General features: G+C 38.8%; 1 protein-coding gene across 2 annotated transcripts in view; it reads left to right on the forward strand.

Annotated features, from left to right (window-relative positions):
- Positions 1–1,150: 1,150 nt before the first annotated feature.
- The window catches only part of HMGCLL1 (3-hydroxymethyl-3-methylglutaryl-CoA lyase like 1), a 73,508-nt gene continuing 61,938 nt past the window's right edge, over positions 1,151–12,720 (forward strand). Inside the window, exons 1-2 of one of the 2 annotated variants that reach the window (XM_030448675.1) lie at positions 1,151–1,339; positions 2,054–2,086. In XM_030448675.1, coding sequence (XP_030304535.1) covers positions 1,223–1,339; positions 2,054–2,086 — 150 coding nt within the window. In that variant the 5' untranslated portion in view covers positions 1,151–1,222. The remainder of the gene's footprint in view (positions 1,340–2,053; positions 2,087–12,720) is intronic. The other variant, XM_030448676.1, reaches the window with a different exon arrangement.

Below are 12,720 nucleotides of genomic sequence, written 5' to 3' on the forward strand. Positions count from 1 at the left end.
TGGCCAAATTTAAAATTGCAGAGATGCCCACTAAAAATATTTTAAAATAAATTGTAAATATTTTATTTCTGAAAAGCTACTACCCTTGAAAAAGAAAAAAAAACAAACCACAGCATATGAATGAGCACACAGATTTGGTTTACAATGGCACTCAGGAACAGGGAGGCTTTGGATGCACAAAAGAGTTTGTAATGTAAAACAGCAAAAAGAAAAAGGTGATTTGAGAGCATCGTGTCTACCAGTAAATGACCAAAACAGGGAGATGGGTGCAAATCTGGTAACCTTTTGCAGAAAATTACAGGAGAAGGTCGTGAATTCAACAGAAAATCCCCATTACCCCGGAAAATGAACGATCCACAATTAATTTCCAATGCATACGGTATTTCACTTGAGAGTGTAAAGTTGGCTGACACAATGAAAGCTGAAGGAGATGACAAAATATAACCTGCTGCTTCTGAGAGCGCTGTTAAAAACCCAAAAGTATTCAATTTGCTACGTTCGAAGTTTCTGCTACCCGAATGAAAGGTGTAAATGCAAGCGTGCGATAGTCTCTGCCACCTGAATGGCGGAGTGACCACGGCGGGTTTTATTCCGCATCTTTTGTGCAGCCCCAGGATCCCACACAGCGACCCACAGCAGCCTCGTCCCTTCTCGCTCCTCTCTCTCAAGCTTTCAAAGCTTTGAAAAGAGTGACCCCCATTTCCCAAGGCCCTGCGGGCTGAGGGGGGGGGACGGCTCCCGTCCCTATGCTTGAGCCTCCCCCGGGCTCTGGGCCCGCTGGGTCCCCGAGCCTCCTCGGGGTTTTCTCCTCCCTCTCCTCCCGCAGTGGCAGGCTGAGACGGTGCCGGCCGAGCCCGCACCAACGCGAACAGTCAGCGCTCAGCACAAGCGTCCGGGAAGGTGAAAAGGAGGCGGCGAGGAGAGGCGGCGACCCCGCGGCGCTCTCCGTGCGGACCGCTCCCCCCTGCCTCCGAGCTCTCCCCCGTCCGCGGGCGGCGGCCGGCGGGCAGAGGCGGCGGTTGCCGCAGCAGCCCTGGGAGGGGGCGCGGCGGGGGTGCCGCCGTCCGCCAATCACAGGCGCTGCTCGGGGCCGGGCTGCAGCCAGCGGCGGCTGCGGGGGCTGCGGCGGGCGCGGGGCTGGCGGGGCCCCTCCTGGCCGGGAGGTTGCGCCAGGCCTGCGGCTGGCTGCCGGGCGCCCGACGGAGCTCCCCGGCGCCGCGCCATGGGCACGGTGCCGTCAGCACTGAAGCACTGCCTCAGCTACCAGCACCTCCTCAAGGAGCAGCTGTGGATCGGGGAGCCGGCCGCGCCGTCGCCTGCGGCTCCGCACGCCGGGCAGGTATCGCCGGGCGGGGGTGAAGGGATGCGATGGTGTCGGCCCTCCCCAGGCGCAGCCGCCGCCAGAGGGAGGCCGGGGCCCGCCGGGCTCCGAGGGCCTCCGCCCCCTCGCCGCCGCCCCCTCACCGCCCCTTCGCCGCTGCCTCGCCCCCTGACGCACGGATTCTGCGTCCCTGATGCTTGCTCTGCCATTTCGCCCCACTCCCTGCCAGACCCGGGAGCCTTCCTGCCGGCCACCGCCGGGTGCAAGGGTTTGCATGGAGGCGTGGCTGCCTCTCTTACCCCCAGGTGCCGCTGGGCCTTTCCCGGCCAATATTTCAGCGGATGGGTGGTGCGCTGACGAGTAGTGCGCACAGAGGTGGGCAGCTCCAGTGGCGCTGGGGGCTGGGAGGAGGCAGCGTTAAAGAAATCCACTCATCTGCGTTGCCCACAGCTGTTTCACACAGTATATCCACTGTGTGAAAAGTAAAGTTGTAGGATGACAGATATTTTGGCAAGGCTGCAGTGTCACCCTTGCTCCCCCGAGTTTGTATTTCTCGAACTGGAGTATGGTGGGCCCATCGGGTAGAGAGTGGCAGCAGCTGTAAGGGTGCAGTGACAGAGTCAGCTCCTCTGGAGCAGCTGTATTTTCCCTGTGGCTTGGGGTGAGCACAGGATTGAGGGGGTTGTTATGGAGCAATGAGTGAAAATGGTTGCTTGCTCTCCTGTCTTTCAGCTACCAACAGTTGTGGAGGGTGGCTGGAGAAAGGTGAGTGGAAGAGGAAGTAAGATCAGGAGGGATGTGGGGCCAGGTGGCCAACCAAGTGATGTCCATAGGACTTTCTTAACATGTCTTTGGAAGAAAAGAACTGAAGGGAAGGGAAAGCTGCCATTTGCTTTTAGGGAGAAGCTGCATCAATGTGGAAGGACATTTAAGGAAAATTTAATATGAAGTACTCAATGTTCAGCATGGCATTGCCTTTGTGATAACAAGACACTTAGTTGTTGGAGCATATTGTGTCTGCACTGCCATTCATTCTGGGTCTGACTTCAGTAACCAGTGTGTCGAACATTAAAAAATATGTGCCAAGCATAGAACAAAATTAGTTTAAAAATCCTGTATTAAAAAAAAGCACATTTTCTTCATTGCACTTTCTTTTTCCTACACCTTTCAGATATACTGGTAGTATTTCTTTGATTTTTCAGTAGCTATGTAATTTCAGAGGTCAGGAAATAATGAAAAATACAATATTCTGAGTGCCTTGAAAGCTGGCAGCATTGTAATTTTGCTTCAGAGGATCTGGGCGTAATACCTGAAAAGCTACATAAATGAAGTATTCAAAAGAATGCTGTTGTGAACACAGAGCTTTGTATAGCTGAACTCCATGTAGCTTCCACCTGTCGAAATTCCCTGAGAATAGTGTCTATCCAGTATTGACTTTTAGGGAAAAAAAAACAAACAGAATTCCTTCTGTTATTTCTGTATAAGTGGAAAAACATTTCATTACTCCTGTTTTATTTAGCCAATAATACTGTAGTATTTTTACAACTGTATTTGACTTCAAAACATTGACTTGCTTGAGGAACAAAGATATTTGAAAAGGTGAAAATAGAAGGTAATTGGGGTAATGGCTAGGTAGAAAGTAGAGAATTTTCTATTTGTTAGTAGAATTTGCTAATATGTATTTCACTTTTATTTAGACTTCTCTGCGATAGGTAAAAAATACCTAGTCTGGTAAAAATCAGTCTAGTAAAAAAATAGTCAGTACTGTTGATGGTTGTCCTCTGGCTTAGCAGGAACCCTTTGGCTGGGAAGAAAGGTGGTCTGAGAGCAACTGACATTGGTCTCATCCTACAGACAGTGCTTTTTTCATGTAGGTTTAAATGGAATTTTAATGCATTAGAAATATGCACACAGCAGGGAAGATCTGAATAGCTAAAGAAGTGGTGTAAAACACTGAGATTAATTTCTAGGATACAGAATGACTAGGTACTTTGAGAGTAATAGACTTATAAAGCAAACTAGAAATTGTGACATTATCACTTAGAAGCAACTGAAAAAGAGAAGAACCTTGAAATACTCACAAATCATAGGAGGACAATGAGCTACCGATACAATACAGCTGTTAAAAAAATCAAATTAAGTCCTTGTATATGTCAGATCAAGTATTTCCAGTCAAACAGGGAAATGTTAGTGCCATTGCAAAAGGCTAAGGCTTGTTCAGTTTTGGTTAGTCATATTCAAGGAATTGAATTCCAGCTGGGACAAGGTAGGTCTTGCACCACTGGAATGATCAGGAAAATGGTGATGAAATGCAAAATGACTTTGGCTTGTTTGATATCTAGTGTTAAGACATGGAGAATGGGAAGTCAGGGAGGGAAGAAGAGGAAATTGATGTTTAAAATAAAGGAATATGTTGCACAAACAAATGCTTATAACCTGTCTTCATATTAAATATAGTGTAGAAGTCAAAAGGCTAAGTATCAACTGGTGGCTTGAACAACTTAAATCAAAATAATGAGGGTCAATAACCTGTATGATTTAGTTTAGAAAATGGATTATATGATATGGTCTCCATAGTAGTGAAAATTATTGGATCCTTAAGAACTTTTAAATTTTATATAATAAGGAAGAGAGGAGTAGGTATTTAAATAGAGACAATTCCAAACCCAGTTTTTAATTACATTCCATGGCTTACAATAGTTTGGAAGAAACAGAATTAGCTAAGATCATTATGTGAATATTCATCTTTTGACACTTTAAATCAATGCATCCTACTCTGCTGTACAAGAGGTTAGTGGCTTGGTTAGACATAGCTCTGTGATAAACATCTTTCTCTTAGACCATTGTGGTTTAATGTGCCATTAGCTACTTGTACTAAGAGGTATAGTGTATTTGGAGTACATTAAGTGTTACACAGTTTTGTGAGGACTGCCTAAACCTACCACAAGGAAAGCAAAAATAAGCCAAAAATAAAACCCCAGTCTCTTGCTCTGATGGATGTAGCTGTGACTCTAAGAGGCATAGATTTATCTAAAAAATATGCTAATGTGTTATGTTATCCTGTAGGATTTCAGACACAGATTTAGGCTGTCATGTGGGATACAATACTCAGAATTATTAACAGTTGTTCAGAATGTTGTCATTGGAAAGAGCAGTGTACATGATTGTCTCTTTTGAAGGCAACACTGCAGAGTTGTCTCCAGTGTAACTCCAGTTTCCAACTGGAGAGGAACACAAATTCTACGTGATAAATATGTATAATAACGAGCAAAATATTGGATCCTCTAGTTTAGACAGATAACTTCTGTTTCAGTGCCTGGGTTGCAATGGTTTATATACTACATGTCTAAATATCCAGACCTAAACCACACAGTTTGAGATTCCCTTATCCCCTCACTGCAACAACACTCTTGGATCACCAGCTGGACACAACTGTCTTCATTTTGCAGACTTTATTTGCTGTATTTTTCAATGTATACATTTTAAACATATGCTAGAAACCTCTCAGATTTAAGGAAACTCAAGGAAAAAAGTGAAAACCACAGTCCATATGACAATTACGTGTATTTGTCTTAACCAACTCATGTACTTGATGGTTGATTTTTGTTTCAAATTACAGCATAAAAGATGAGGCATATGGTATTATGATACCTTAGAGGATAAGGCATGTCTGTTTTATTTGAATCTTTTAGCTACACCTCAGAGCAAGTGATTTGAGACAGACTATATTTTATGTTCTTTTTATCTTCACATAATTATATATTCCAGGAACAAATTCACACTTGCAGGCTTTCTTTAAATAACTGTTTGGATTATTTTAATTTTCTATTTAATTTATTTAGTATAGAAGTAAAATAAAAATTTGCTGTCAACAATATTGTAGTTGTATTTTTATCATGATAACTACAATATGCAAGAAATATATCGTAATTTACTTTTTTTTTCTGATTGCTGAATAAAGTGCAAATAAATAAAGTGCACAGAGAAAAAAGAAGCTAGATGTCCTGAACTCTGTATGCAGAATTCCTGTTTCTTGACTTTTTGAAGGGATGACAGTATTTAAAGAGACTTAATGAAATCCATATAGAGCAAGCACATTAATTGGATGGGACAAAGATCTTGTATCCTTGGGTTTCTTTTCTCTCCCTACCCACCATTCTTCTCTGTTTTTATCCTGAACTTCCAAGGTATATAGAATTTATATTGTCTTTCAAGTAATGTAAGATACATAAATTCCTGATTTAAAAGCCCATATTCCTCTGTGTGGGGAAGCCTTGTCAATATATAACTCAGTCTTGATGAATGCATCACAAGAATGGGACTTTTTTTGTTTTGCTGCAGATTCCTGAGCAACATTTGTGTTGGTTTTTTTTTAATGTTTGCAAGATGTAAAGCATGCAACATTATAAATACTAATATAAAAATAAAGTAGAATAAAGTATAAATAGCATTTGGTACATGCTGGCACTGGAGTTAATAAATAAAACACAAAACTACAATCCATCCCACTGACTTTAACTTGAGAAGAGAGAGTTTAGTGCTCGTCTCTTTCCAAAATTTTATTTAATCAAGAGGAGGTTGCATTTTATGCGATCCGGTCAGTAAACTCAAGCCATTTTTTTTCAGCCAGGTATTCTTTATGCTCAAGAGCATTGCTGTATAAAATGCAGAATAGAGCAAGTCCCAAAAGGCTAAGTCACTGCTTTGCTAAAGGTGCCAAATAGCATGTTAGCAGTTAAGAGTCTGTTAAGAGTTGAAGTTTGACCTCAAGTTGCTGGAGTCACTGACTTGTAGTACTTCATGCCACTGGACTGGAAACAGTAGAAAGGTAACGGGACTTTTTTAGTTGATACAGATTTATCCTACATTGGGATTATTATGTGGGGTTAGAACTTTCATAGAATCATAGAATGGTTTGGGTTGGAAGGGACCTTAAAGATCATCTGCTTCCAGCCCCCCTGCATGGGCAGGGACACCTCCCACCAGATCAGGTTGCTCAGGGCCCCATCCAACCTGGCCTTGAACACTTCCTAGGAATGGGCAGCCACAACTTCCTTGGGCAACCTGTTCCAGTGTCTCACCACCGTCAAATTAAAGAATTTCTTCCTAATGCCTAACCTAATATGCCTAACTTTATAATACAGCTGGAAATGTTGTAAAGGATTTCACAGATCTTGCTTTGCAAATTTGGGAATTAAAAAAAACACACAGGAAATTTCTACTCAGCCCCAACATCTGTTTTTTGGTGAGATCCTGTTTTTGACTTGTCCCACCTCCACCTCCTTCAAAGCCTACATATGGGCACAGTGATGTTCATTTCCTCTCTTGCCAGCTCAAGGAAAAATTAATTTCAGACACCCCATATATCAAATCATCATTTTAAAATTCATACATCTTGAGATCATTCCTCTTAATTAACTTTCTCATTTGCTTAGATGAGAGTGAAGATAAATGACTTGTCTAAGATCAACTAGATCCGAATTTAATTCCTACTGAAATAAATGGGAATATTATCTTTATATCAGGTTTTAAGAAGGATTTTATTTACAGTTTGTGGATCTTGTAGTTTCTAGTTAGAGTAAAGAAATCTCACAAGTGCCTTATAGGACTACAGGAATTTTGTATCTTTGAAGTGTCTGATAAGGTGACTAATAAATAGTACTAACAGTTGCCTGCAAAGTGCCTTGGATCACAAGTTATTTTTTTTTCATTTAGACTTGGCTTAAAGGTGGAATCCTGGTACCTAGAATGAAGTTAAGACTTATTTTCTCTCAGTTTTAATGATAGGAATTTTTTGGTATTTCAGAGGAGGAAGTTATCTCCAGTTCTTGCCACATCTCTGTTGAAAGATTAACTTGTTTATGAAAGTGTGTGTTCAAATTTCAGTTTCTATGTGAATATTATGCATTGAGAAAGTGGTGCAATGTAGGCACAGTTTGGAGATAAAGTTGAAATGAGTTCCTGTCACCCTCTGCTCTTTCTCAACATAAATATTTGAGGCATTTAACAAAGGTGATGATTTTCTGAAATTTTTGGAATTGGAGATTACTGAGATCCTTTGATGTGTTAAATGTGGAAGGAGTTGTGTTTAAAGAAGCTGTGTGGGACTTCAGAAAAGTAGTTACTTAGTACTTCAGGCTGCGTTTGCTTCTATTGTTTAGCTCTATCATTCATTTAACAGAGGTGAAATATTTTCTTTAGCATTCTTCTTTTCCCCCAAATGTATATTTAAAAAGATAAATGAAGTATGAAAGAAATGTGTATTAAAGAAGGCATGTGGTATTGGGAACTTACTGGGGAATATGTACCACCTTACAGTGTGTGCCAGTGCACATGGTAATACATATGTGAACCTTGACACACAGTGTAACAAAATACTACACGTTCAGTAAGGCTCATCTATTAATGAATTTCAGAAAACAGTGGAACAGAAACATTTTAAGAATGAGAATAAAAAGCTATCAGGCACAAATTTATAGGGAAAGGTTCTCTCTGGCTGTCTAATCCTGCCATTTTCTGTCACATAGAAAAACTCAGCAGGATATTGGAACTCTGAAAAGGTTGCTTTATTGGCTGATCTGGAATTTCTGAGATAAGAGCATGTAATATGAGGCCTGTAGCTCCATGATCAAAATCAAGCTTTCATACTGTGCTAAGTACCAGGAAAGCTAATTCAGCTTCTTTCTTTCCAGCAAAAGGGAAATATTTTATTACCACTATATTAATGTAAAGTCCTTTTGGGGCAGAAATGTCAAAATGTGGTGCATCTTTAAGTAGTGCAGTATTTCTAACTTTTTCTATTTTGTAGTATGTTGATTTTACATAAGTTTTCACAAATAGTTTATTAAATATGAGGTTATGAATCAGAGATAGCCTTTTCTTTCACCTGAATATCTGGTCTTCTGATCTTTCACTCAAAAGGAATCAGAAAAATGATAAATGCATGATTTACATTTCAGGAATAGTTTTATAAGGTTTCTTTTTCAGTCTTAAAGTATTAGTGTTGGAAGTAATCATCTCATGACTTTTCAGACTATTACTGGGTTATACAGAATAATGGCTAGTGAAGATTTTGATAGTAGTTTGTGACCAAAGTTCTAATGTTGCAAAAGATGCTGCAGTTAATAAGTAGATTATAGTTACTGTCATAATGTTGTTATAACTGATACTTTTAAAAATAGTTCCCTTGTTATATGGGGATTTATTTTGTGGTTTGGTGTGAATGAGTGAAAGTTACTCCATTATATTACATTTAAATTTGTTATTTAGATTAAATATACTTATGAGAGCGATTCTCAACAGCTCTTATGACAAAAAAACCCAGATTTATTACATGTAAAGACTGCTAAAAGGTGCATTGGTAAAAACCTCTGCTGGGTAGACATTTCTTCTTTGTTTGACTTCTTTTGTCCACAGATGTTAGCTGTTTTGTATGGAAATAAAGGTGTTAGTTTATGAGTTTCTTGGAAAAAAAAGGCTTTGAATGCATGAGATGTGTGGACTGAAGCATTAGAGGACACTGGTGGAATGTTAGATGAAACCCATAGGGAAATAATTCCACAGCAGCATCTGGAAAGGTACTGTATGTGGCTTTAGGGTCTACTTTTAATGCAAGTAGTTAAGATGAGATTAAATATAGGTGTTAGTATGTGAGAAATGGGGGAGCAATGTAAGTGATGAAGGTATATCATGTGGAACACTGGGATTAGGAAAAAGATTTAACAGAATCCACAGCTGATCACAGCTGAATTTTTAAAAGCCTGGGAACATAATTTGAATTGAACTATATATTGGATTCATATAATGTAAAACAGCTTACACAAAGAATTTGTTGAGGAAAGAAGAGAGGGTAGACAAGTTCCTTGGGCCTGATGTGTCTCACTCCTTGGCCCTGAGTGGTATGAAGATGATGGAAAGTTAATGTACTACACCAGCTGGCTCTTGGCTATGCAGAGAGAAGGCAGCTGGTGATTCAGGATTGTGTCTTATCTCCCTGCCTAGGACTTGACTCAGTGGGTTAAGCACACTTGTCTGGTACCATGTGAGGTGCCCTAAGTTGGCTGAGAACACTTGTAGGGTTGGCAGGTACTAAGCAGGGTATAAGGGAGACCTGTGCCTTCTGGCTCAGTAGTGAGTATTTAAGTGGGATGCATCTCAAATGCAGTAGTTGGCTGTAATTAGCCATCTGACTTGTGCCCTTCCTGTGCAGATAAGTTGTTTCATAATGCTTTGGGCAGTTGCTGAAAGGTAATTCTGAGAAATGGCTCAATTCAGCTGACCATGCTTCATTGCTGATGCTGTTTAAGCTTTGCTTCCAGCTGCCAAAAAAAGGCACAGGTCCTGAATCCTATGTGCCATATTAAGGGAACCTTAAAACATTATATGTGAATATGTAAATTGACTTTATTGGGATACCTAGCACACCTCTAGGCATTAATCTGTTGTAGTTAAGTTCACTGTAGTTAGTTAAGTTCAAATGTCTTAAAGTCCACTGACATTCTGACATAAACATTGCAGGACATTTTGAGCTTAGTGAATAGTATGGCTGGTTTGTCAATTAATCCCTAAGAATATTCTCTGTCATCAAAGTTTAGAACAATCCTTTGGTTAAGATTATGTGTTGCAGCAAAATGAAAGTACAGTTTGTAATAATACTTTTAGATTTTATTTATTTATTTATTTATTTCATGCTTAGCTTAAACTGACCCACTGGTTTTATTAGCATTTTTACAAGAGCAGAAATTTCTTCCTCATCTGTTATACAATTTATTATCTGGAATATGGAAGCTGAGAAAAAATCTTCCTAAATTTGTGAAATTTAGTAGTGGAAGCAATAAAAATTTAGGAAATCTCATAATTCTTTTTGCCATGGCAACCTTTAATCTTCTCAAATAGTCTGAAATTAAATGATCCCACTTTGGTTTTGTCTGTCTTGTAATTTCAACAGTGTCAGTCTACTTTCTTCTTGCTCCAGTCCCCAATTTTCAGGTTACATGATTAGAATATGCTAAATCTAATGTAGTAAACTGAAAATGGCATCTATTCAGCAGAAGCTGTGACATATCATTATATATAAGTATTTTTTAATAAACTCATGAAAGTGATAATTTTTAAAAACTTTTTATTTAAAAATAAGGCATTATGTTTTTTTTCTAAATCTTATAAAAGGAGAATTTTTAACAACTCTAGTTATTATCAGTTAAATGGGCAGAAAACTATGTTCTTTAAATATGCTCACATTTGACTGTTTCCATTGTGAAAATGTAACATTTTTATATTATCAAGAATGTTGTAGCATTCAGGATATCATAATTTTCTCCCTACTATTGGGAAATTATTAAGGTAACACTTTGCAGATGTTATTGTTCTAAAGAGCTTTATCAATTTGAAATTCTCATGAAGGATGAGTTGCCAACAGTGGCTAAATAAGTATTAAACTACTGTCATTTTTATCAGTGATTTTTGGGAAGAGAACTATGGAAAACATAGTTGTGGGCCAGCTGTACTTGAATTAAAGATTTCCTTGATCTTTTAGGCACTGCCTTTGACACAAGGAGGTGATTTTGATGACAATAATAATTGAGAATACTTGATTTCTATCCAGCTTTTTACTTGAGTTCTTAAAGATGTATGCATAACACACTTTTATTGACATTAATGTATTTAAAGAGACTTATCTTATAGGGTAGATGGGCTGGCTATATTAACTTTTCTCCCCATTGATATCCCAGAGCATTGTAAAGGGCAAATTACTTTCACATGTTGGTCTTTTAAGGGTGATCATATCTCTGCTTTTTCAGTGTGTGTGGAAAAATACCACTGTTTCTCTGCTAAAATTCTGTCTTCAGTCTTGCCTGTAAAACACCATACACACCATAATACTATTACCATAAATAATAGTAAAGGAAAGTGTGGGAGGTTTTGGCTGAAGTGTCATCAGTATTCTGTTGATCTCAGTTCTCTGTATGCTTCTCATCCAGCCCAGATGGCAAAGTATAATTGCTTTTCCAGGCTTTAACCAAGATGGGGATCTGGATGACAGTGAGTTGGCTGCAAATTAACTCGGTTAATGGAGAAATGATGCCTGTTAGCCAAGGGAAGCATTTAGGGAAATAGGAAGAGGTAATGTATGCACCATGTCCTGAAAATACATTTTTAATTTTTGCTAAAGTGACCGTATTGGTCTCTTATTAACAAGAGGTTTCTGGTACCATTTATTATTAATGATTCCATTGTTCCATTGTAACACAAGTCTAACTGTGGCTGTCTATGCCTCAGCTACCACCTGACTCTAGTAATACACCCTCTTCATAATTATTTTGCAATTTATCAAAAATCATCTGGGACTACAGCATATGTCTGCTTTTTTGTTGCATGAAGTAATTAGTTGCAATTCACACTTCTATTCAAATCTCTGTGATTCCATCTGCTCTTCATTTACTGAAAATAGCAACAAATGTTTTTAGAAAATAGTAAGTCAAGCCATCAGTGATAATTCAGAAAGTTCAGACTTATCTAGGAGACAGTTATTTGACAGATTTGGTCTGTTTTTTTGTTCTTTCAGATGGGAAGTAGTTTTATGTAAAAAACTGACATTAATATTAAAGGAGGGTTTTCTTCGTTTTCTAAGATCGTTAACAGTCTTTGGACTTGGTTTTATCCTTCTGAGTGCTTGTCCTGTAATACTACAATTTTTTTGTCAGAGTATCCAACATTATGGAAGAGAATTGGACATGGTTTGCAGTCACTCTTAGAGCTGTCTGTTAGGCATTAATTTCCCAGTTTCTGAGATTTCCTTTTAGCAGGGCTATCAGAACAGCAGTTTCAATAGCCTGCATCTTCCTGCGGAATTTTGTGATCCACTGGAGTTTGTATTCAGCAAATTTTAAGGCATGACCACCAGAGTTGTTTGTGTTATTCTACTGACATGTGACAAGTTGTCCTTGGCAGTATTGTTAGAATGTAGCATGGACTGGCATGATTTTGACAATCACAAATTAAAATGAGTAACTTCATGCAGTTCATGAAGTTTTCACATTTCTTACCTCTGCTTACTAAAGTTAAAGGCCTTCAGGGGACTGTAAATATCTTCACATCGTAATAATTTTTAGACACATTTTCCACTATACTTCTACTGGCTTTTTTAAAAAATGGAATATCAAAATATTTGAGCAATAGGTTTAAAACTCAATTAAAATATGTAAATTAATGATAAATCTAGAATGTTCATATTTATGTCTATACTTTCCTACAATATTGATTCCTAATATTTGAAATAATACTAGTAATTGCATTGTATGTAATAAAATTATGTATGTTTCTTCATGGATGTTTATATTTTGAGTGGATGATCTTTAAAGAGATTTTGCTCTTTTCCACTATGTAAAGTGAAAAATACA

Source organism: Calypte anna, chromosome 3 (assembly GCF_003957555.1).
Source record: "Calypte anna isolate BGI_N300 chromosome 3, bCalAnn1_v1.p, whole genome shotgun sequence".
NCBI classification, from domain to species: Eukaryota; Metazoa; Chordata; class Aves; order Apodiformes; family Trochilidae; genus Calypte; species Calypte anna.